This window comes from Benincasa hispida, chromosome 3 (genome assembly GCF_027475165.1).
Source record: "Benincasa hispida cultivar pf3 chromosome 3, pf3_genome.v1.1, whole genome shotgun sequence".
NCBI lineage: Eukaryota > Viridiplantae > Streptophyta > Magnoliopsida > Cucurbitales > Cucurbitaceae > Benincasa > Benincasa hispida.
Window position 1 is genome coordinate 71,133,360 of NC_143480.1, and position 24,559 is coordinate 71,157,918.

The 24,559-nt window shown below is 36.2% G+C and overlaps 1 protein-coding gene across 1 annotated transcript; it reads right to left on the bottom strand.

Annotated features, from left to right (window-relative positions):
* Nucleotides 1–20,541: 20,541 nt before the first annotated feature.
* On the bottom strand, nt 20,542–24,319 carry LOC150037508 (fructokinase-like 2, chloroplastic). Its single transcript, XM_090311631.1, has 5 exons — nt 24,113–24,319; nt 23,131–23,462; nt 22,372–23,015; nt 21,389–21,860; nt 20,542–21,061 (listed from the first exon to the last, which is right to left on the bottom strand). The coding sequence occupies exons 1-5, from the start codon at nt 24,154–24,156 to the stop codon at nt 20,838–20,840; spliced, it is 1,716 nt and encodes a 571-aa protein (XP_090167757.1). The 5' UTR covers nt 24,157–24,319; the 3' UTR covers nt 20,542–20,837.
* Between the last annotated feature and the right edge of the window lie 240 nt (nt 24,320–24,559).

The following is a 24,559-nucleotide window of genomic DNA, read 5'->3' on the forward strand; positions in this document are numbered from 1 at the left end:
AAAATCAAAACTGAAAATCCTCTAAATCCAACAATTAACTAAATTTAAAATCATGAAGCCATAGAAAAAAAATGGGCGGAAGCATTGATTGGTCCTAATGGCTTGATCACGGATTCTGTTTATCATTCGTCGACGTGTTCTTTTCCTTTGTCTGAAAAAGAAACATGAGAAAGAGTAAGTATAAAATACTCAGTAAGTAACCTCATTACCGAGCTTAGGTTATGCATTTAAGTTCAATAAATGGAACCTTCTAATGATACATGCAAAAACCTCTACTATTTTTTGGATGGCCATTTGGATGGCCATCTAGTGATAATTTAATCCGACCTACCATAGATTAGATGTACCCACGAACCTCTGTTGAAATCCCGAAGGAGATCACTAACCTTTGATGAAATCCCAAAGAAGATCACTGACCTCTAGTGAATCCCAAAGGAGACACTAAACTTTGGTGAATCCTGTAGGAGACACTAACCTCTGGTGAAATCCCGAAGGAGACCACTAAATTTAGGTGAATCCCGAAGAAAACACAAACCTCTAGTAGGTACATGTCTACGGTTAGGGGGTAACTATTACTAACGTAAATATCATGCATCATAAAATAGAGTCCCACACATAAATCATAATATAAAGCTCGTTCATCCTCATACATGTCAAATAAAATCTAAACCATGCTCATACATACTTATAAAATATCTTACAAAATAAGATCATGCTCATTTTGTCACATACATCAACAGGACAGTCACATGTTCATATTTCCTCTCTAATCAGGCATCATGATCCATACAGTCTTAGAACCCTCAAATTTATCCTCAATCCTATCGTCCGACACAAAGATGGTTCTAGTAGTAGGATTACTTACCTCAGAATTTAAGCTTAATCAAACAAATTTATTCTCTTCCTTACCTAAAACAAATCTTGAATTGAGCCTATAGTAAAAACCAAAATTTAATTCCAATCCTAAGAGTATAACCCAAATCACAAATTCACACCAATACATTCCAAAACACTTACCCGAAATGTTTGCTCAAACTGGAATTGCACTTAAGCTTCAAGCACGAAATTCTAACAAGTCAAATTGAGGGGTCTCAACCCAAATCTAAAACCCAACCAAGAATTTTAACAATTTCTATCAAAATTGGTCCTAAACTCAATGGGCAACATCAAATCTTCATCTAACAAACCAAACATAATGGTTTCAATAATTTAACCCAAAAAAACTCTATATTCACAGAAAAAGTGCTTACTAAAGAATATAACAAAAAATCTGGCGATGCCCCAGACACAATAGTTGTGCTTGTCGGAGAACGACAACCAGACGGTTGAAGGAGTCCGCGACGGAGAGCAGCAATGTAAGCCCTTGTTCCTTTTCCTCTTGTTTATGCTTAAGGTTAACCTAAATAAGTGAGATTAGAATGTACCTAAATGAATAACTTGGATTGTATGACCTAAGAAAGTTTTGATGCTAAGTGTTGAAATTAAAAATTGGAAATTACTTAACAAATGCAAGTTCTTTTAGAAACTAATGAATATTTGTTATTTTTTGAGTAATTTATCATGATTAGGCACTTGACTGATGAGTATGAGTTGTGATTGGTAAAGTGTTACAAGGAAAGAAAGTATAAAATTTTGTAGGACATACAAGTTGGCTGAGAGGGGTGTTGGACTTGTTTGGCCTGGAAAATAATTTTTGGATTAATTTCCTAAAATCTAAAATTAATTTAATATGAAAAGTCATCTTGGGCTACAAAGGATAAGGAAAAATGAGTAAAAGCCACGTAGTAGGTCAAGTAAGCAACTGGTTGGATGGTTTTGATTGGAAGAAAAAGTGAGCAACTTTGGCCAAAAAATGGGGGTCTGAAGAAGACGAGGGTTCTCTTAAACCACTTGGGCAAAATCTGCCATTTTCAAACGAAATTAAAGCTTATTGAGTTGGGAGTTTAACCTGGGGCTGTCGAAGTGATTTAAAGTCGGAAAAGTGGAGAAATCGTGAAGAAAGTGAAGGTTGTCCAAACTGGAAAGTCCAAACAAGATGTAGTCCAGGAGAGATTCAAAGCTGTAGAAGACAAGTTAAGAGCGGTAATTTTGAGGTTAGTTAGGTAATTTTGAGGTTAGTTAGTTTAAAGGTTCTTTAACATATTTCATAAAGGAAGTATGTGCAGACTTTTGCTTTAGATTGGGTTCAAAATTGATTAAAATGGAGTCAAGGTTTTCTCTAACAGGGCATTAGCAGTGTCACCCATCTTGCACGCCCATTCGTGCCCCTGCCGCCCATCTTGCACACCCAGCATGCCCACCAGTCCCTTTGCATGCCCACCTTGCACACCCAGCGTGCCAACATTGTTGGGATTGGTATCCTAATTCTCCCAAAGTCTTGTAGTTTGTAAATTTTGTACACATTGTTATTAATAAAATAAAGAGTTATTTTATTTGTATTTACTCATATTCAATAAACAAAAATCCGTAAAACTTAAGCAACTGCCTTGTAACGTTGCGCGAGCATTGCAACGCTACATCCAGGGGCATTTTAGTCTTTTCACATCCTTTTGAAGCTCGGTTGCTCAAATTAGCTCCTAATTACTCCAAATTAACCTCAAACAATTTGTAACGACTGATTCTACCTTCAAGATGCTCAATATCTACAAAATCACTAAATAAACACATTAAGCATAGTAACGACCTAGAATTAAGAAGAGGAAAATAGCACTTTTTAGGCCTATCAAAGGCACTGCTTTTGCATCGGACTCAATAGGAAGCTCAAGATTCGCAACCCCCGTTTCTCTTGTCACGGCAAGGCTGATGCGGTCGCATTAGAGTTCTGCTGGCGCATCTTCTGCTATTTCTCTCCATTTTGACGTCTTTCACCTTCAGTTGACTCCTGCGCCTCTTCCTTCGACTTCTGTGCTTCTTCATCTTCCCTTTTTCTCTTATCTTCATTCTCAACAAGATTTCTCCGAAGCTCTCGCACGGCATCCTCATATTGAAATTTCTCCTAGTACAGAATCTTCCATTCCTTCACCAATCGTGCCACTCGCCTCTTCACTCTCCTCCACACAACCTCCGAAAATGGATCATTATATGAAGAGTCGTCTTCCTGCAAGTTAGACGACAAGTAAGTGCGAGAAACCGTACCTTGCACTGCCAAAATAGTGATCTTCGGCCGCAATTCCTCTTGGTCTACTTTCGCTAGGGCTTGTCTTTGTTAGGCTCTCATAGCCCTAGTCTCCTTCCACAACTCTTGAAAACGAATGTGAGGTTCTTTGGTTCTTTCATGTTTACTTGGGCCGAAGGTTGCTCTCTTTTTTTTCTCTTTTTCAGTTTTTGAGCCCTCTGTTGCTTCAATCGCACCGTTGGATGCCTGGATGAAGACAAAACCGACAGAAGGGGCATTTGCTCTAAAGTCCGCTATGCCAATCCTTCATCTGAAATTGGATTTTCAAAGGTATGTCGAGGCCGATTTCTTATGAACATTTGATCTTACAACGTCGATCGTCCTTTTAAAGAAGAACTGGGAGTTGATTTCATTACGGAAGGAGAACGATGTGTGTAGAATCGTGAGGTTATCTGAGAACGAGAACTTCTAAGATAGGTGAATCGTCAAAGGGTCTGGGGAGAAAATGGGGTTTCGATGTAGTAGGTCAAAAGCAGTGGGACTTTAGTTGAGGACAGTTAACTGATTTATAGGTAGGTCTGGCCCACTATCTAAAGTGACGTCACCCATCCCCGCTTTTACCTACTGATGCGGCCACATCATTTCGTTTGATGCGGGTGCGTTAATCTGCTCCCTTTTCTTATCTGTACTCTAGGGATAAAATTACGGAAATCAAGGATGACTATGTTTGATTGTGTATGGGAAAACAATGCCTAGAAATAATATGTGTAGGAATTAAAGTAACTATATTTTGTTGTGTAGGAAATGTGTTTGGTGTTTCATGGGAATTAGGGGTGTTCAAAAAAATCGAAGACCCAAAAAAACCGAGCAACCCAACCCAACCTAGCTGGTTTGGGTTGGTTAAAAAAAAATGGTTTGGTGTGGGATTTTTTTTAATGAACCCGAATAGGTCGGTTTGGTTCTCGGGTTCGTAGGAAAATCGTTCGGTTTGAATCGAACCGACCTAGAGACTAGACAATCGCTTAACAAGTCCAAACGATCGTTTACAAAATATACGATCCTTAAATTATCTACACGATCGCTGAGCTCTACTACACGATCATTGAGTAACAAAATGCTATACGATCGCTGATCTCGGCTACACGATCGTTGAGCTCAGCTAAACGATCGCTTAGCTCTGCTACACGAACGTTGAGTAACAAAATGCTATACGATCGTCTACCAATGCTATACGATCGCCTACCAAATGCTACACGATCGCTGAGTAACAAAATGTTATACGATCGTCTACCCAATGTTATACGATTGCCTACCAAAGGCTACACGAATGCTGAGATCGTCTACACGATCGCTGAGCTCGGCTACACGATCGCTTAGCTTTACTACACGATCGCTGAGTAACAAAATGTTATACGATCGCCTGCCAAATGCTATACGATCGTTGAGCTCAGCCACACGATCGCTTAGCTCTGCTACAAGATCGCTGAGTAACACTAGACGATCACCCACGAAGACCCCACGATCGCTTACCCGGAACTACTAAATGCTATATGATTTGCATACTAAATTGGAGGCCTATCAAATATCCAAAATATTCCGTCAATCTCCGCTTTTTTAACCCTTTTACTTGACCTTTTTTTTGTCCAAAATCATATTACTTGACGTTTTTTTCCACATAAACGTCAATTAATTAAAAGCTACAATACAAGTGTCAAGTAATGTAGATTTTGTAGTAGTGATTTTTTATTGGTGATTCCAAGCTTTTTTTTAAGGGAACCGATGGAACCGAACCAACCCAACCCATTTTTTTTGAGTTGGTTTGGTTCGGGTTCATAATTGAACAAGGGTTAGTTTGGGTTAGAAAAATACACAAACCGAAGCATAGGGTTGGGCCTAAAATATCCCTAAACCCAACCCACGAACACCCCTGATGGGAATATTATTAGATCACCCAAGTAAATGTTATATTGTTCAAATATAACCAATATCAAAGTATAAATACTAAACATAGACAAAATAAGCATTTATATTATGTCAATATTCATAGTTACAAACAAGAGTACAGTGCAACATTCATTCAAAATGAAGATACTTAGCAAGCACTAACATGCTAGCTCAAAATAAGAAGTACACATCATTTGATAAGGGCACTAATATATATATATATATATATACATAATTTCCCAGGTATAACATATTATAAAGTCTCCTATTACATAGAAGATACTACGATATTCCCACAGTTTAAGAATGAACGTCTTCTTGCAAAACCTCCCTTATGAATTCATATCTTTCATCATGTGGAAGATTAAAGAAATAATAAATCTGAGATTGGTCTTTAGTGATAATCTTACCCGCTCTCACCCTTTGTCGAACACTTAATCCATCTACCTTTCTAATTTCACTAACTAATGAGTTTCAACGTGCTTCTCTTGTAGACACTCGTTCAACTACCTGTCGATAAAACATAGCAATCTCTTGAATGTTATCATTAGCGCTTGAAAGATGACTACTCATAACATTCTTAGGATCATTCACTGCCATCACCAATGGGTCCATATTTCTTGCTCTTTTCTTACTAGACCTATTTATGTATGTGCACTAGATTGTATATTTGTTGCCGCGTCACTCATTGAGGTAGGTCCATCCACTTCTTCCCTTCCAACTATTGGTGGATCAGACACATAAAAACCATCTATTTCTCTCTAAAAATCATTGTTGTCCATTTCTCGCTCTACTGCTTCAAACATGTCAGCTGGATCTTCTGCACCAAGTCCATTGGCTCTATCTTTTCCAAAAATAATGGCTAACTGTTCGTAGAAAGGAAAAGAAACACTTAGTCCTTTTGCATTTGGATGACTCTATGAAAACAAATATAAATAAACTTTTAATACATTTCAACAATAACATGATAACAATACACTAGCAATAAAAAAAATCTACATTTACCTTTACCCATTCATCAAATATATCCTTTTCTTCCTGTATAACTTTTCTTGATCATTCCATCCGAAGCCACTACAATTTGGGCCTAACATTTCAGCTATTGCGTTGTACTGCTTCTTCAACAGTTTAACTCTAGACTCTATGTGTGGTTGAGCCTTAACTTCACAATTATGAATTTTTTCAGCCATCCATTTCTCTATTTGATTGAGAAATCCTTGTTTGAAAGTACCATTATCAACCTTCTATGTGCCAATGTTAGATAACTCCAATAAGCATTCTACTAATTTCTCATCTTCTATCTTACTCCACATATGTTTCGACCTACTTGAACCAGTTGTAGATTATTTGTTGACATCCATATCTATGATTCACATCACATATTAGACTATTAAAACTCAAAACTTCACATATAACATAGTATGAAAATCAAAACATACATCACATATCATAATTATGAAATAAATAGCAATATAGTAGTTCACAATGTTTCATAAAAGCTTATAATAAGGTGCATGTTTACATCATAATAATACATCCTATTATTAATATTTAATGCCCCTCCCTCCTCAAACATCTCAATTGCTAAGTTATCTCTCCAATTTGTCCATTCATTTGAACTCTCAACATATATTATTTGATCACTATCCATGTCAAAAGTACTTGAATGAGTGTCTCCAACTTCATCTTCTTCTAACGGATCTACAGGCATTTCTCTTCTTATAAGATTATGAATGAAACAATAAGCTGTAATAATGCGACATTGAACTTTTACTGGATAGTAATATTTCCCTCGAAGAATAGCCCATCGACCTTTTAATAGCACAAATGCTCGTTCTATTACATTTCTTGCAGATGAATGCTTCATATTAAAAAATTCAGCTGGAGTTCTTGGTTGGTATCATTGCATCCAATCATTTAAATGACATCGTTGTCCTCTGTAAGGAGCCAAAAATCCTTCACCATTTGTATAGCCAACATCACATAGATAGTAACAACCTAAACACACCAACTGAATACTTGAGAATGTATGTACAAAGTGTTTCTAATCCAAACTACATACCAATCCTAGTATCATACATGTTACCTTTTGGAATCTTTAATCCATTCCTCCTAGATATAGCATCTCGTAAAACTCTTGAGTCAAAAGCTGAACCTTCCCATCCAGGTAAAACATAGATGAATTGCATATCTTGGGAGCAAGCTCCTAAGACATTAGTAGCAATTTCATTCTTCTTGGTTCGATACCTAGGTCTATCGAGAATACTCACATTGACTTTAATATAGGTTCAATCTAGTGCACTTAGACAATTCTACATACAAAGAAGACTCTAAATTAATTAAACCACCTACTAATATTTAAACATGAGCAAAACTATAAAACAAAAATTACCTTAAACCACTTCCATTTTTCATCAAAGCAGTTAGCAGAAACAAGCTCAGGATGTTTAAGTAATAACTCATGTAGTCGTATCACAGAGTTCAGAACTATATTAAAATGTCTACTAATTGTTTCTCTTGAACGCGTAAAATGTCGACATATAACTCTATTTTTAACGTCATATGCAAGGATATGTAAAAATATTGCAACCATCTCTTCAACTTCTACATGTGTCGTGCCTCTTAATTTGCTAGTTATTTTAAGCATATGACATAATGTAGTAAAACATCTCCCATTCATTCGTGTTGTCTCGAAACATGCTAAATCACTCTCATGTATTAGACCAAAAAAGTTTAATTGTCTAATTCGATGCCTATAGAAAGACTTCCACTCATAATTGTGTTTGTCCTTTATACAATAATATTACTACCAATAGAAAAGATGTTTTCATTGCTTGTTTTATTATCTCTAAATATGACAACAAGATAATAAGAATTTGTTGTTCAATAGCTGAATATATGTCATTCATATCTGCATGATAAACGAAATGTTTTATCCCATCATTAGTTAATTAATAAACAATTCTTAGAAATAAATCATAATGTAGCAAATCAACTCATTCAATACATCAAAAGAGAACAAAAAAACATGTAGAATGAATAGGATCCTAGTTACTTCAATTTGAAAAATTAAGAAAAGTCAAAGAAAAAAAAGTAAAATCAAATAACCCATCAAACATATCTTAAATTTCACAAAACTAAAACCCAACCGAATTAGATAAGAAATCGAACAAACTCCACTAAATAAACCAATGAAAGCGATGCAATAATTATATTATGACAACAGTAGATAAAATGAGAAGCTAGAGAATGATATTAGGACAATATAATTGAAAGAAAAAAATTAAGAGAGAATGTCAATATCCTTCATCAAGAGAATTTGGCTTTAGTGACTGAGTTTCAGAAAAAATTCCCACATTTGGAATAGAGAAACATGTGCGAAGACGGGTTCTGATTACAAAAGAGAATTTGTCCAAAGTAATAGTTTGATTACAAAGAAATAATGATAATAGTTTAGAGAAATGAAAATAGTTTGATTACAAAAGTGAATGATATTTTTGTAGGAACAGAAAAATCCCATATAACAAAAATGTGGGAACAGAGAAACATGTGCGAAGATGGGTTCTGATTACAAAAATTTTCATATATCACAAAGGGCTGAATAAATGGAGAATAAATAAAAAATTCCCATATATCACAAAGGACTAAATAAATGGAGAATAAATCAACACTGGAAAAAGAAGAGATAAGTGGAACAGAAAATCAATAAATAAGGGAAAAAAGATAAATCATTACCAATAGACAACAGAAAATTGAAAGACATAAATAAACAACACTAAAAAAAGAATACAGCGACTAGAGATTGAAGTACCAATAGGAGGAAGATTGAATAAAGACATAAATTGAAGTGAGAAAAAAAATATAAATGGAGATGGAAAGAATGTAAGTACCAATAGAGGAGCAGAAAATCGCGCCGGCGAGAAGAGAGGAAGAGAGACAGCAGCACCGAAGTAGAGAGATGGGCAGCACTCAAAGCAGAGAGATGGGTTTTCACAGCTCAAAGGAAGGAAAATGGTGGTAAGAAGGAGAAGAAGAAATGAAAACCTACACTTTTCAATGGGTATGCAATTCCTTCATTTGTGTGGGTAAAAGATACTTAGGAATTGACTTTTCCAAGATAAATAAACAAAACCCACCAACCAAACATGGGCTTTGTAATCCCATTCCCATTTCCACCCTCTTTTCCCTCCAACCAAACAATCCATTAAGTGAAAATTCAGAAAGTTCATCCCAATTACTAAACTCCTAGGTAGGTTTCCAGGTCAGGGTGTTCTCTGTGGTCATCTTAAATACATTTTCTTTAGACAATACCCTCCTAAACAGAGTTTAATTGTGAAAACAGATAAAAATCAAGACTACTTCTTCTTCTTCTTTATTTTTAACAAAATAAACAAAACAAGAAAAAAAAACGTACATGTACACCAGGGCCCTTTCTCATACCAATTCAGTAAGGGAAACAGAAGTCTTTCCTTTGTTTACCATCTCTCCCCAATATGCCTTCACTTTTTTGCCTACTTACCTTGAAAATGTGGTTGCCATTCTGCAGTTCCATAGCACCATGGGGGAATATTTTGTAGATTAAGAATAGCCTTGACCATTTGGATTTTAGTTTTCCTGAGAAGAGCCTTAGCTTGGAGTTGAAAAACAAAACCTATTGTCGTTCCTTGAACTTGACGAGCTTAATTTTTTTTTTTTTATCATGGTACCTTTTCATTTTCTCTTTACTTATCTTGGCGTCTTTGTAAGCTTGATTTTGAAGCTCTTCCAGCTCATTCAGCTACAACATTCTCCTGTCATTTGCTTATCCCCGATTTAGATTCAACTTCTTAATTGCGCAATATGATTTGTACTCTAACTCTAATGGTAAATGACATGCTTTATCCAATACGATCCAATATGATGACATTCCTAACAGGGCCTTGAAAGTTGTTCAGTCGGTCCAGAGCAATTCGTTCAGTTTTAATGACTAGTCGTTTCTCGATGGATCCATCATTTTCTGAAGGATGCTCTTGATTTCACCGTTTGACAACTAACTAGACCGTAATTTGGGGGTGATATGTCATAGCTATCCGAAGCTTCACGTTGTATTTTTGTAACAAACTTACCATCTTCCAATTGATGAAGTGGGTTCCCTCATCACTGATTAGAGCCTTGAACAATCCATATCTGCAGAAAATGTTCTTTAAGAGGAACTTCTTTACCACTTTTGTGTCGTTAGATGCAGTCGCCACTACCTCAATCCATTTCGAGATGTAATCTACTGCCAACAAGAGGTAGGAATTCCCAAATGATAGCGAAAATGGCCCCATAAAATCGAAACCCAGCTTTGAGGATGTAGTTCATTGGCATTTCATTACTGACTGATAAATTTTCCGTTCTCTGACATTTATCACATTCTTTAGCAAAGTTGTGGGCATCTTTGAACAACGTCGGCCAAAAGTATCCACTTTACAATTCTAGTGTTTTTGTTTTTCATTCCTACAAAATAACCTCCATATGGAGCCTGGTGACATGCTTCAAAGATATCAACTACCTCTTCTTTTACAAAATGATGCCTCAAGATCTGGTCAGACCCCAACTTGAACAAGTACGGGTCATCCCAAAAATACTGCTTGATGTCGCCAAAGAACTTCTTCAACTTCTTATTTGTGGCTTCAGGTGGCATAATTCCAACCGCTAAGTAGTTAGCAAATTCTGCATACTATGGACTTTTGTCAATTGCCAGCAACTGTTCATCGATAAAAGTATCATGAATTTCATTTGATTCTTCCACTTTTCTTTTCAGGCGGGAGAGATGGTCAGCAACTTAGTTCTCTGTTCCTTTTTGTCTACTATTTCCACATCGAATTCTTGTAACAATAGGATCCACCTAATTAATCTGGGCTTTGCATCTTTCTTTACCAGTAAGTACTTTAGTATGGAATGATTGGTGTGAACAATAACTTTGGTCTCTAGTAAATAAGATCTGAACTTCTCAAAACCGAAAACAACTATCAGCAGCTCATTTTCTATTGTAGTGTAATTTTCCTGGGTTTCATTCATTGTCTTGCTTGCATAATAAATTAGATGAATAACCTTGCCTTTCTATTGAGCTAGCACTGCTCAGAGGGCGAAGTCGCTGGCATCTCACATCAATTCGAAGGAGGATGACCAAAGTGGCTTCTTCATGATAGGTGTAATTGTCAGAGCCTTTTTCAGCATCTTAAATGCTTCCTTACATTCTTGATCAAACAGAAATGGCTTGTCCACTTATAACAGTCTGCATAAAGGTTTGAAAATGTATGAAAAGTTCTTAATAAAACAGCTGTAGAAACCTGCGTGGCTCAGGAAGCTTCTGACATCTTTCATAGTTATGGGGGCAGGGAGCTTTGAAATAAGCTTGACCTTAGCCTTGTCCACCTTTAACCCTTGTTTTGATATCTTATCCCCTAATACGATTCCTTCCGTCACCATAAGTGACATTTTCTCAATTTAACACCAGATTAGTTTCCTTGCATTGCTTCAACACCTACTCCATATTCTTTAAACAGTTGCGAAAATTTTGCCATGCACTGAAAATTCATCCATAAAAACCTCGGTGTTCTCTCCACCAAGTCAGAAAATATCGCCATCATGCATCATTGAAATGTTGCTGGAGCGTTGCATAGCCCAAATGGCATCCATCGAAAGGTAAAGGTGTCATAGGGGCATGTGAACATAGTCTTACTCTGATCCTTTGGAATAGTCTTATCTGATTGTACTCCGAATACCTATCAAGGAAACAATAGTACTCTTTACCAGCTAATCAATCTAACATTCAATCGATGAACGACAATGGAAAGTAATCTTTCTTCGTGGCCTTGTTAAGTTTGTGGTATTCCATGAAAACCCATCATCCTATTACCATTCGCATCGGGGTGAGCTTGTTGTTCTCGTTCGCCACTACGATCATACCACCCATTTTTTTTTGTATGCATTGTATTGGACTAACCCATGCGCTGCCGAAAATGACGTAGATCGCTTTGACATCTAGTTACGATAATTTCTTTTCGAACAACTTCTTTTATGCTTGGATTTAGCCGCCTTTGACTCTCAACTGAATTCCTTGCTCATTCTTCTAGATTGATTGGATGTATGCAAAATGAAGGACTGATTTCTTTGATGTCGGTTATTGTCCAATCAATCGCTTGCTTGTGTTTACCTAGAACCTTCAGCAATAATTTTTCAACTTTTTCTATGAGCTCAACAACAATGATTATCGACAATGTGTTATCTTAACCAAGATATGCATATTTTAAATGTGTTGAAAATGGCTTCAGTTCGAGCTTTGGTGGCTCAATTACCGACAACTTCCGTGGTTTTGATATTTCACGATTTGCCACGAGACTTGCTATCCTTGCTACCGTAGCAACCTGCTCTGTTGTTTCTTCAATTTCTTCTAGTACTTCCTCCTACTCTTCCTCATGCATAACATCCTGCACATTTGAAAACAAACTGTCAATAGCATTAACGAAAGAACACTCATTTACAGCCCGTGAAAATTTTAGTGCGTTTAACACATTAAACGTAATCTGCTGGTCATTGACTCGCATAGTCAATTTTCCCTTTTACACAACGATTAGTGTTCTCCTTGCCAAAAATGGTCGTCCTAGAATTATCGACACTTCCTTATATGCTTCATAGTCTAAAATGACAAAGTCCACAGGAAACACGAACTTGTCTACTTTTACCAGTACACCCTTAATCTTTCCCACTGGCTTAGTAGTGGATCTATCAGTTAACTGTAGTGTCGCCATGGTTGGCTTCACTTCCCCAATGCCAAGCTAAGTGAAGATAGAGTATGGCATCAAGTTGATGCTTTCCCCCAGGTCACACAATGCTCTGCCTAGACTCTGTTCTCCAATTGAGCAGGGGATGGTAAAGCTTCTAGGGTCTTTTAGCTTAGCAGGAATCTTTTTGCTAACTATCATGCTGCAACATTCAGTTAATGCAATGATTTCAAACTTCGACAACTTTTGTTTCTTAGATAAAATATCTTTTAGGAACTTGACATAGTTCGGCATCTCCTCTAAAGCCTCAACTAAAGGGATGTTGATATGTAATTGCTTGAGGATATCCAATAACTTCTTGAACTGTGTGTCTTGGTTGGTCTTTTGAAGTCTTTGGGGGAAGGGTATGGGTGGTTTGTATGTTTCTACCTCCTTTTTATCTGTTGACACCTTTGACATTTCTCCTTCATCATTCGTTTTGCCTTTTCCATCTGTCTTTTTTGTTTCCACATCTCTCGAGATTGTTTCCTCTTTAGACTTGTACATCTGTTGTTCCTTTCTCACTGTACTATACTTGCTCTCCAGATATTTTTGGTTTTTCATATTCCAAGCTGCTTCTTTGTGCAATAGCCTTGCACTGCTCTTTTCCATTCAGCTTTGGTGCTTCTATGTTAGTGGGTAAGTGATGTGGTGCACAAGCATACACAATCGAAGTAATAAATCCCAAATAGAGTATCGTCCTTAGGGACCAACATGAGTAAAATTTTCCTAAACTTAATTATCACAATTCTTTGTCAATTTTATTCAGGCAACCCAAAAGATGAATTTTATCTATAACTATGACTAACGAAAACTCAATCACACACAAGAACAAATTCAGAGCAAAACGATTCCAGGGTGTTGTTTCATTTAGGGAATACAAAGAATATGACATGCAATTGATTGAAATTGATAGATTGAGGCTAGAAGTTCTAAAATCAGGAAATCCTCTTTCGAGCTCAAACCCTCCAAATAACTACCCATCAACCCGAATCTCTTCTATCGCTTGAATAGTTACAGCATTAAGATCTTTCAATCGCACCCCTTATTATTCTAAATTCATTCTCATGCAATTTCGAATAACAATCTAAATTATTAGGTCCACGAATTAAACTCTCTCTCGAGACATCTAATTAACTTAGGTTCATTCAATTAATGGCTAGTTAATCAAAAGCATTAAACACAAATAATTTAGAAATCCATGTAAAATCAATCAACTGTAATTTCAATACTCAAAGTAACATTTAATAGAATCCACAAACACCCTAGAATAATAGAGTTTAGTCATAAATGATTCTGATAACAATAGTCCACAAATAATCAATCATTAAAGCAAAAGGTACATTAAACGTAGAAGAATGAACTCCCCTTAATAGGTCCGAATCCCAATCACGATCTCCTTGACTCTCGCCACAAACCTCGTGTCGTTCTTCAATAAAACAGCACAATCACAATCAATCATCCCACCACGATCAACCCAGAGACGATCTTGGATCAACTCTTAATCGAAATCTCGAGTCTTCCACCAAAAACGATTAGAACTGCTTTAATTCGGCTCTTGTGCGGACTAAAATCGCTCAAAATCGACTCTGCCTCCTCTTTTTCTCCCTTTTTTCTTTTTTGGACCTGGCGCTGCAACGCTCTATCTATAATACGCTCGCAGCATTGCAACGTTGGTGTCATGCTAGCCGCACATAAAGTTCGTAGCATCGCAAGCAGCGTTGTGACACTGCCCTGTTTCCAATTGCTCTCAGGTCTGCAGCGTCAAGGACCAGTGTTGCAACGCTCGGCCAATGTTGGCTCCTTCGAATTACTTTCTAAATCTGCTTCTTTTCTTCATCTTGGGTCCTTGATTTCTTCCGTTAGTCAACCTGTAATTACTCAAAATTAGAGTTTTGCCTTGGGTTTTTGATCATTTTCGCACAAACTGCTCCTGATGCTTGGTTTCCTGAAATCACTCAATAAACCACATCAAACCAAACAAAAACTAGCAATAGTAGCTCTAAATTCGAAGGTAATAAAAGCACTTTTTATATGCTTTTCAGTAAGGTTTCGGGCGGTCTGTTCTAAATTTCCTTTGCCAATTGGCCCACTTGCTTCTAAGTTCCTTAGAGCCACGTCATTTCTTATCAAATACTTCTTCATTATTTCTATCATGGTGGGACCTTTTTCAAAAGGTTGCACAGGAGGTTGAACTCGAGGCTACTGTCGCAAAACTTGCAAGAATCCAAGTGGAATTACTCTCTTTTGTTGTTGCGATGTACTTGCATTGTTGTTGGGCTTTGCCCATGCAACGGGTTGTGAGTATTGGAATAAGGATCCCATTGCTCTTGCGCCTTCTAAAAACCTACATAGAACACTGAGTGAGGGTTATACAAACATTCACTAGTCAAATGATTAGCAGTACAAAACTCACAAGTTTGAGTTTGAGATTCATCTTGGATAGCTGCCACTTTTTGTCATCCAATTATAAGATTCTGAATCATGCTCCCAATGGCCGTCAACTGTTGACTCATGGATACGAGTGTATCTAATTCTTGTACTTCAGAAATGGTTTTTGTGATTGTGGTGTGTCCTTAGCACTCCAGTTCTGGTTGTTTGTAATCATGTCCAAGATCTCTTGAGCTTTGTTTAAAAACTTCTTAAGCAAAGATCCTACTGCATATGCATTTACCATAGTCTTTGAAGCTTGGTTCGGCCATTATAGTATTGGTCTATCACGATGCATGTGGGAAGTCCATGATGCGAGTATTTCATCACCAACTTTTGGAACTAATCCATGCTCCATCAATGGATTCAGATGGAGATTGTCTGAATTCAGTGATGTCTCCTTTATATGTGGCGTTCTTGTCGGGCAGGAAATACTTTCCTAGAAAATTATTCGCAAGGTTATCCCATGTGGTAATAGAGTTAAGAGGCATGAATCAAGCCACTCTTATGCATATCCCTGTAAAAATTAGGGGAACAACTTAAGTCTTAATGCATCTTCAGAAACACCGTTAACTTTGAAAAAGTGACAAATTCTCACAAAAAGTTTTAGCTGTTTATGGGGATCTTCATTAGGTAGCCCGTCAAATTGGCCGAATGAGTTTAACATATGGAACATCAAAGGCTTCATTTCAAATATGGGCGTATCAAATTGGTGGATCTAGAATGCCAGTATCTGACATTTGGAAGGCAGGAGCTGCATAATCTCTGATGACCCTTTCTCTATCTTCTGCATGGAAGATAGGATTTTGGGGGTTATATTGCCGGTTGCCATTATGTTGTCCCCCATTCATGGGAGGATTCGGAGGATCATCTCTAAGAGGTGGGTCTGGTTCCATTTGGATTTGTCGCACAAATGCTGCTTCAGCAAGACTCTCTTCTACGCTCAACTCCTTCTGCTCTTGACGCTTTAGCCTTTGTTCTCGTTTTCAACAGCGAAAGGTCCTTTCTATTTTAGGATCTAGCTGAAAAATGTAGGGCCTTCTTCTCATGCACCAACTCTCGTTGCAAAACAGACAACAACAAAGAGTTAGATTTTTCCTGAAACAGAGTTAATGCGGCCGCATTGGTTAATCACAGCCAACAATAAACTAAAAATTTTGCTAGTTGCCAGGAATAGCGCCAAAAACTTGATCAACCAAATATATGAGAGGTAAAGAATATCAGGTGAATGCGATCTAGTGCAAGCATACACTATCAAAATAAGTGATAATCTCAGTGTATTCCAAGTATTGAACCCACAAGACTAGTAGTAGTTTAAGTTAAATCAAAACAATAAATTCATTGTAACCATAGGTAACCAAAGATAAATGGTGATGTTAATGGGTGAGAATTAAAATGCAAATAATAATAAGCAATGGTAATCAACAAGGGCCAAGACCATATAGCAAAAGTGATGTGACCACACACACTAAGATAGTGAAAACATGCATGCACCTATTTGGTTTGGTGTCCAGTTCCTTTAGGCGTTCTAAATAGCTAGTACCTAATGTTCCCATGGGTAGCTAATATTCCCTTAGATTGGTTAAAGTTCGGTTTCTTTACCCTATGTTGCCCCTTATTCCTAAGGTAGTGTGACCTTTTTATTCCTAGGCTCTTGATCCCATATCCTTTTGTGAGAGTTGCTTATACTCTAGCCTTTTCAATGCTAAAGCTCCATTGGATTGTTAAATTAAGTAGCCAATTTAATTTACCAATACTAACTTTAAATTCAACAAAGAGAATGCATGAATCAAGTTGATGTGAAGTGCAACATTACTTAAGCCATAAAGACCTTAGGGCATCCACACTGTTGAACGCCTAAGGAATTTAGCTCATGATTGATGATAAAATAAACATTTTTATTAAATCACTAATCATTGCTACAATAAAGTTTGATTGGTGGAAAGATGGGAAAGAAATTAACTTCCAAAAATTAAATGAAAACTAAACTAGACTATTACAACTCAAATGAATTTGGGTTCATCCTTAAGCCTTAAATCTATCCCTAGGATGATTTCCCCCTTTTCCCAGGTGAAATCGTGCATAGAGAAATCCTAAAGCCGCTACACCTCAGAGGAACTTCCGTTCTTGAAGCTACTTGAACTATGAGAAAAGTGCAAAAGCTGTTGCATAAAGGACAGTTTCAGCGAGAGATATGGAGGGGCGGACGATAATGAGTGGGAGAGCTTCAATCCCTTTTATAAGTGCAAAAATAGTTGGGGAGGGCTGGATTTCAAGCTCTAAACGATTTCCAGGAGAAATTGGAGCTGCTTAATTGAACAAAACGCGAAAAATGGAACCACCTTTGATTGGTTCAAAACCAAGAATTTCAGCGATGTGGGTGCATCACATATGCTGCGAGCGCATCAGATGCAAAAATTTGCATAAACAACTTCCAAACCTGCCAACATACAACGGATTAGCCCAAAAACAACAAATAGCAGTATTTAACTCAACTAAACCCCAACAATCTTAATTTTAACCATTTAGGACCAAAATTGAAGACAAATTCATGCACGAGTCCATTTTTAATAGCAAAAAGGCCTAAATAAAAGCTCAAATTCATGCATTTCACGACATGAATCAAACACACTAGTGCGATGATCTTTTGTACAGATCAATTCGAACAAGATCGAGACTAAACTTAAGGAAAGCGGGCTGGAAGTCAAGGCCATCGTTCACCTGTAGCAAAGCCCAACACGAATGAGATCTAAGCGCCAACAAATCTATTTATTTTTATTATTTTTCTTCATTTTATTTGTGATTAATTTGTACCATTAAAATATTTATATTATTTTAGGGGATTTGCATTGGGTATCAAATTAGGAATAGTATATTAAGGGCGTGCCAGCTACTTGCTTCAATTTGCATGTATGTCATTTTACTAAAATCCTACTCTTGGTTTCTTCGTAATTACTAAATTTCCCTTAACTATTTATTAGCACGAAACCCTACTTCTTTTTTTCTCCCTTCAGCCGTAATCTCCACATCCATCATATACTGATTTTGATCTCGTCCTTGATATTTTTGGAGTTCGATTTGGATTTCGGTTTCATCCTAAATTGTGGAAATCATGAAGTTTTCCATAAGTGTTGGATTTGAAAAGATTGCGGATTGTAGTTTTGTTGATAGGTGCCTGAGATTTAATTATTATGCATGTCATCCAGTTTTGTTGTTACTTTGAATACTGTAGTTTCTCTTGTATGTGGTTGTTGCAGTTGACGATTTTGAAATCCTCTTTTGTATGAAGTTTATTGTGTACACTGTGGATTTCAATTGGAAGTAATGGATTGTTTTGGAAAAATGGCAGATGGAGCTTGTGTCGTCAAATGTTCTGGAGCTATAAAAGATTGTCTGATTGAAATTCTTAAATGTTTTGATGTATATAGTCTTATAAAATGGGAGAAAATTCTAGATATTATGTGTTCTTAATTACTTACCTTGTTAATATTATCCAAACGACACTTTATTTGATTTTATCTTCATGTTTTCAATGCTATTCATCACATAGCAATTGATATTATTGACAATAAAAAACGAAGTGATTTACACATTAAGACAATGTAGTTGAAAATTTTCAAATTTCAATTGTGGAAAATGCTTGAAACCCGCGATTGAAAATTTGTAATATTATTGTAGTGTATCAATGATGTGACTGCATCATTGTTAATTAACAAGAAAAAAAAAATATAAGTATAAAGGATTGCCGAAAATATTCCAAATAAGTATAAAATAATAATAACAATCAGTATCAAATAGTATTCAGTCACTAATCATATAGCAATCGGTATCATTAATAATCATCATCAAATAGTAATCAGACAACAATCAAATAGAAATCGGCATTAAATGGTAATTAATCAACAATCAAATAGACATTGATATCATTGGTAATTAGTATCACTATCACTATCAATATCAAATATTAATTTAACAACAATCAAATAGTAAATCAATATTTTAACAATCAGTATAAGATAGTAATCCAATAACGATCAATATGAAATAGTAATCAGACAACGATTAGATAGTAACGGATAACATTGGCAATCAGATGACAATTAGATGCAATCACGCATTTTTAACTATATTTTTTAAAATAAAAAACACAACACACAAATATCAAACATGCTGGTTTTTTGTTTTGAAAAAAAAAACAGAAAACTAAAAACAATTACCAAATATGGTTTGGTTTTTTGTTTTTTAAAAACAGAAAACCAAAAATAGTTATCATATATATGATTTTTGTTCTTTAAAAATTAAAAACAAAAAATTAAATGGTTATCAAATGGTGTCTAAATCTATAGCAATGAAAATTTTGCTCATCCTCATAATCAAAGGTTATTGTGGTAAGTTAGGAAGGTTATCTCCATGATGGCATGATTGAAGACAATATTTCCAAGCATTGAGAAGGGATTTAGATTTTGGGACTTTGTGTGGGATTTTGTAGAAGTGTATACTTTAGGTCAAAGGTTTATGTTGTTTAGAAAACTCTTGTAAAAATTGGTTAGATGAAAGAGAACCTTCTATGTAGCTTTTGTGTTATCTTAACAAGTTTTTTTGTTTCCAAAATCCAACTAGTCATCATTAATAAAGATCTAAATTGATGACGGTAATAGATAGCAATTTTTTTTATCATATTTGCAAATTATAATATATCACACAAATAAATAAATGGTAAACATGCAATTTAGGTAATGTATCAATGACAGACTTCTATCATCAATAAATCATTTTAGTAGTCTATCACTGACGAACAATTTTTTTTTATCTATTACTGATAGACCATTCTATGTCTATCATCTATTGCTTATCAAGCATATTTATGTATATTGTTGATAAACATATATATTATGGATAGACCCCATCAATATGTCCATTAGTGATGACTTTTTATTCCTAACAGATCATTATATTTATGTTTACACACTAAGCTGACTGACTAAAACCGACCAAGTCGGTTGATCTAATGGTATAAGTCGATGGGAGTCATGGGAATCAATTTAGTGCATTTGCAAAACTGACGATTGGTCGGTGCGCCCAAAAAAGACTCGAACTGATTAAAAAAAACCTACAACGCACACAGTGGCAGTCCACGTCATTTCATTGACTTCGAAACACCATTTGGTCTTCCCAATTCTTCATTTCATGATCATATTTTAAAAAATAAAATAAAAATCTAACTAGCAACAAGAAGACTGCCCTTTTGAAAAAAGACGGGCCCACTCAATGCAACAGACCTGGGTTTGTTTTATAAGGTCTGTCTTGTCAAGAAAAGGTACAAGACTAGCTTTTTTTCTTATCCATAGACCATATTAAAAGAATTGGTCTTATAAACACCCTGGGAACAGAACATCTCACAGCCTAGAGTACAAAATTTCTATTGCAATAAAGCTACATCATAGCTAAGTCAAATGGGAAAAGACATAATTTCTCGTAGCAGTTGATGATAAGAAAATGAAAACCTCTGTTCTGTGGCATACAACATATAATCTACATCCCTCAGTGGCAAAAAAACAAAGTTAACTTACAGTAGCAACTGTGCGGAATTCCACTTCTGATATAGACCGTATGCCATTTTCGTCAGCGGTCACTTCCTCTGTGTCATCATTAGGAGGATAGCCACGTATTCGTCCAAGTAACCATTGGTCGATTACGCCACAATTGATTGCATACTTTATTGAGTGTTCTAAGTATCCCTTGTCAGTAATCAGATGGGGCTGAACTGATAACATTCTCATTAGAGCTGCAATGAAGCAAGGTTAGAAAAAATCATAAAGAGATGTTTGAGAGTGATTCTAAAATTGTTAAAATCACTTTAATCATTTTCTAAAATCACTCTAAAATATGTTTGTTTTAATAATATGAAAATTGCATTTAAAAGTGTAAAATCAAATATTTAATTTTGAGTGATTTAAGACATGTTTCGAACTAATTTTGAATTTGATCAAAGTGATTTTAACCATTTTAAATCACTTCCAAATATGCCCTTATATAAGATTAACTAAGATTCAGCTCATCATCACTTCGATTCATAATTAAACAGAAAAAGCACATATATAAGAATGTTTACCTGCAACGATGCCATCTCCTGATGCTGACATATCAGAAGTGAAAGGGGTAACTGGGGCATCCTCCATTCCAAGAATAGAACCATCATGCTCCTCCGTATAGTAGTGTATTTTAGAAGTTCCATTAGTCACAAACAAGACCTTGAGATTCTCATGCCAAAGTGGCTTAATAACTTCTGGTTCATAGTGGACAAATTTTGAACTATCATTGTTTCTGGTGTCAAATTCCTCTGATGGCTGGATCCCACAAAGGAACTCAAGCTCTTGCTTCGTGACCTCAATAATATCTGCAAGATTCCATACTTGCTGTATGAACTCTTTTGTTTCATCAGACGAGTGCCAGAGAGGTAAAGGAAGGTTCAAATCGTAAAAAATGACGCCCCCCAACTTTCTGGCTATTTTAATGGCTTTCATTGTAGTTGATCTCATATTTTGATCAAGGAGGGAATGTGTGCCGAAGTAAAACATTTTAGCCTGCAAAACAGGATGTAAAAGGTAAAGTAGAACATATGAGTTCATAATCAAGCCATATTAGTGAGAGAGATAGAGAGAGAGTATCTAAGATAACCTTGAGATTAAGCTGATTTAAGGTAACTACTACATGAGTATAAAACTACAAAGCTTTAGCACTAGTATCTTTTTTTTTCCCTTTATTTTCTTATCCCAATGCTCACCCTCAAAGCTCCAGAGATAGTTGAGAGTGATTTGTTAGGTATAAACACGGAATTCATGTTTAATATCCATAATATAATACTAGATTGTGCATGAGGAATACATTCTACATGAACAATATCAGAACATTGGCCAAAACACTTGACAACTATTAAATCAAAACGCTCAATGTATAATGTGCACAGAGCCCACAGATCTTTTCAAAAATCACTTGTAATCTCCATATTTTCTAAAATCTGACACATTTCATGGAAACAAAGGAATATTCAGTTAAGCATTTTCTTTGTAATACAATGAATTTTGTATCTTTTACCTCCTTTAACACATCTATGTTGATCTCTGACTTTGACAAAGAATCCTCTGCACTAGATTTGATGCAAGTCATTTTCAAGCGACCCCTCTTGCCAATTTTCATCTGTGACATAGCTGTTGCCCGCTTATTGTCAACCCGAACTGATCGAGTCTGAACATTGTTCACATTCATATAATACAACATGGCCTGACCATAGTCATCATCCCCAAGTTTTCCCATAAAAGCTACTTTTCCACCTAAGCTTGAAAGCGCAATTGCAACACTTCCTGCAGAACCTCCAGGTGCCCTAACAAACTTTTCTGGGGCCCATAATGCATCTTTCATTCTGTCCTGAATTTCATAATCGAGAAGTCTGTTTGCTGGCCTTCCTGAAGGCACAAAAGCATGGTGTGCAGCTCCAAAGCAACAAACAAGAGGAGGCCAACTGTATGTGACACTTACATCATCTCCCTCATCAATACCGATATCCAATTCCTCATCACTTCCATCAACATCATTCCCAATGAGTAAGGAATTTTCACCATCACTAATTTCTGATTTACTAAACTGAAGGTCTACACTAGTATCCTTCTTCTTTGACTTCCTCCCTCGCCTTGTCTTCGTCTCAGGTTTATTGCCCTCCACGCTAGTTGAGGTCGATGCAGCTATGAATTCAATTATTGGTTCAGCACTTACAAGATATAAAAAGGAATGAATAAGCTCAATGGCACACACCGTTAGCATAAATGTTGGATAAAAGAGTACATGGGAATAAAATACCTTTGCTTCGAGACATTCTCGAGGTCGGCTTAGAATCTTCAACAGAAACAATGCTTTCCTCAACTTCGGTCTCATTCATTGAAGATACTAATTCACTTTTTAGGTCCAGAGTATCTTCTGACGTTTTCTTTCTAGTCCTTTTGGTGGTGCGTCTAGGTGTTTTAGTCTTCTTTTTTGCGATCTCCTCGTCATTGAGTCCCTCTTGAGCTAAGCTTTCTGAAATTTTCTTCTTAGAAATAGCTGTAACAGCCCACTTATTATGTAGTCTAAGATCCTGATGTTGGTTTAAGTTGAGGGATGGGTAGTACCGAATTGACCAACTTGACTCGCATCTGCATCATTCAAGAGACTCATACATGATATCAAAGCTATATTTGGAAAGGGCTGTTGAAGAGTAACATAAAAAGTACGTCCAGAGAAGTCATAAGCACCTTAAATGCTTCGTGAGAAGGCACATGTAGAATGATTTTGTCTAAAATGCTTCAACTAAAAGCCTTTCAAAGGTACTTTTAAGGATCTAGAACTAATGTTACCAAGGGCCTGGTTGGATAAGCATTTAGAAAGTAATTTCCAAAGAGCATTTTTAAGTGCTTTTAAAATTTTCATAAAACATTTTTAACTTGGTAACTAAAACATGGTGGAAATTTTGGGAAAGAAAAAGAAGTTTGAATTGGGTTAAAATATTTGTCACTGTCCCAAAGAAACTCATATCAAACCCACCTAAACTTAACAAACTATGATAATTCAAAGCAAGTTAAGCTAAACATTCCTACATTTCCAAATCCACAACAGTATGCAAACAAAGTTAAACCCAGGTGAGAATGCAATTCTTAACTTTTCCCGCCCCCAATTTCTGTCTATGAGAATTAACAAGCAACCTAAACTAGCATCTGGGTAATGCTAAAATATATCATATTTACGTTTTGGGGGATTTTGAAAAGTTAAAAGATGAAGCAAGTTGAGGAAGGAGAAAATAGAGAACCTGGGAATAAGAAGAAGCTGAGAAAAAGAAGAAGCCATAAACATGAGTTGGGATTCCTTCAGAGGTGGAAGGTTGGTGAATTCAGCTCCCCATGGACGCCTCTCTTAGTCCTTAGGCACGAGAGAAAAGAGGGCGAACGAGGGTTTAGGAGTGGGAGAGAGATTTTTGTCAGTCTTATTACTCAATATGGATCAGCAGGAGGATGGTGAGGATGGTGAGGATGGGGCCTTCATCAAAACGGTGCGCTTCGAACACGTAAGTTGAATCCAAAACCCAACGTTCGTCCGTTTTCTTTCTACTAATCGATAAATCTATACTATCTCAAAGGATTATGGAAAATTTTTAATTTTCCCTTTTGCCCTACATGATTATCTTAAGTAATTTCATATTTATTAAATCATTAAATAATTTTTTTCTCCAAATTTGAACATCACATGTAAAAATTAA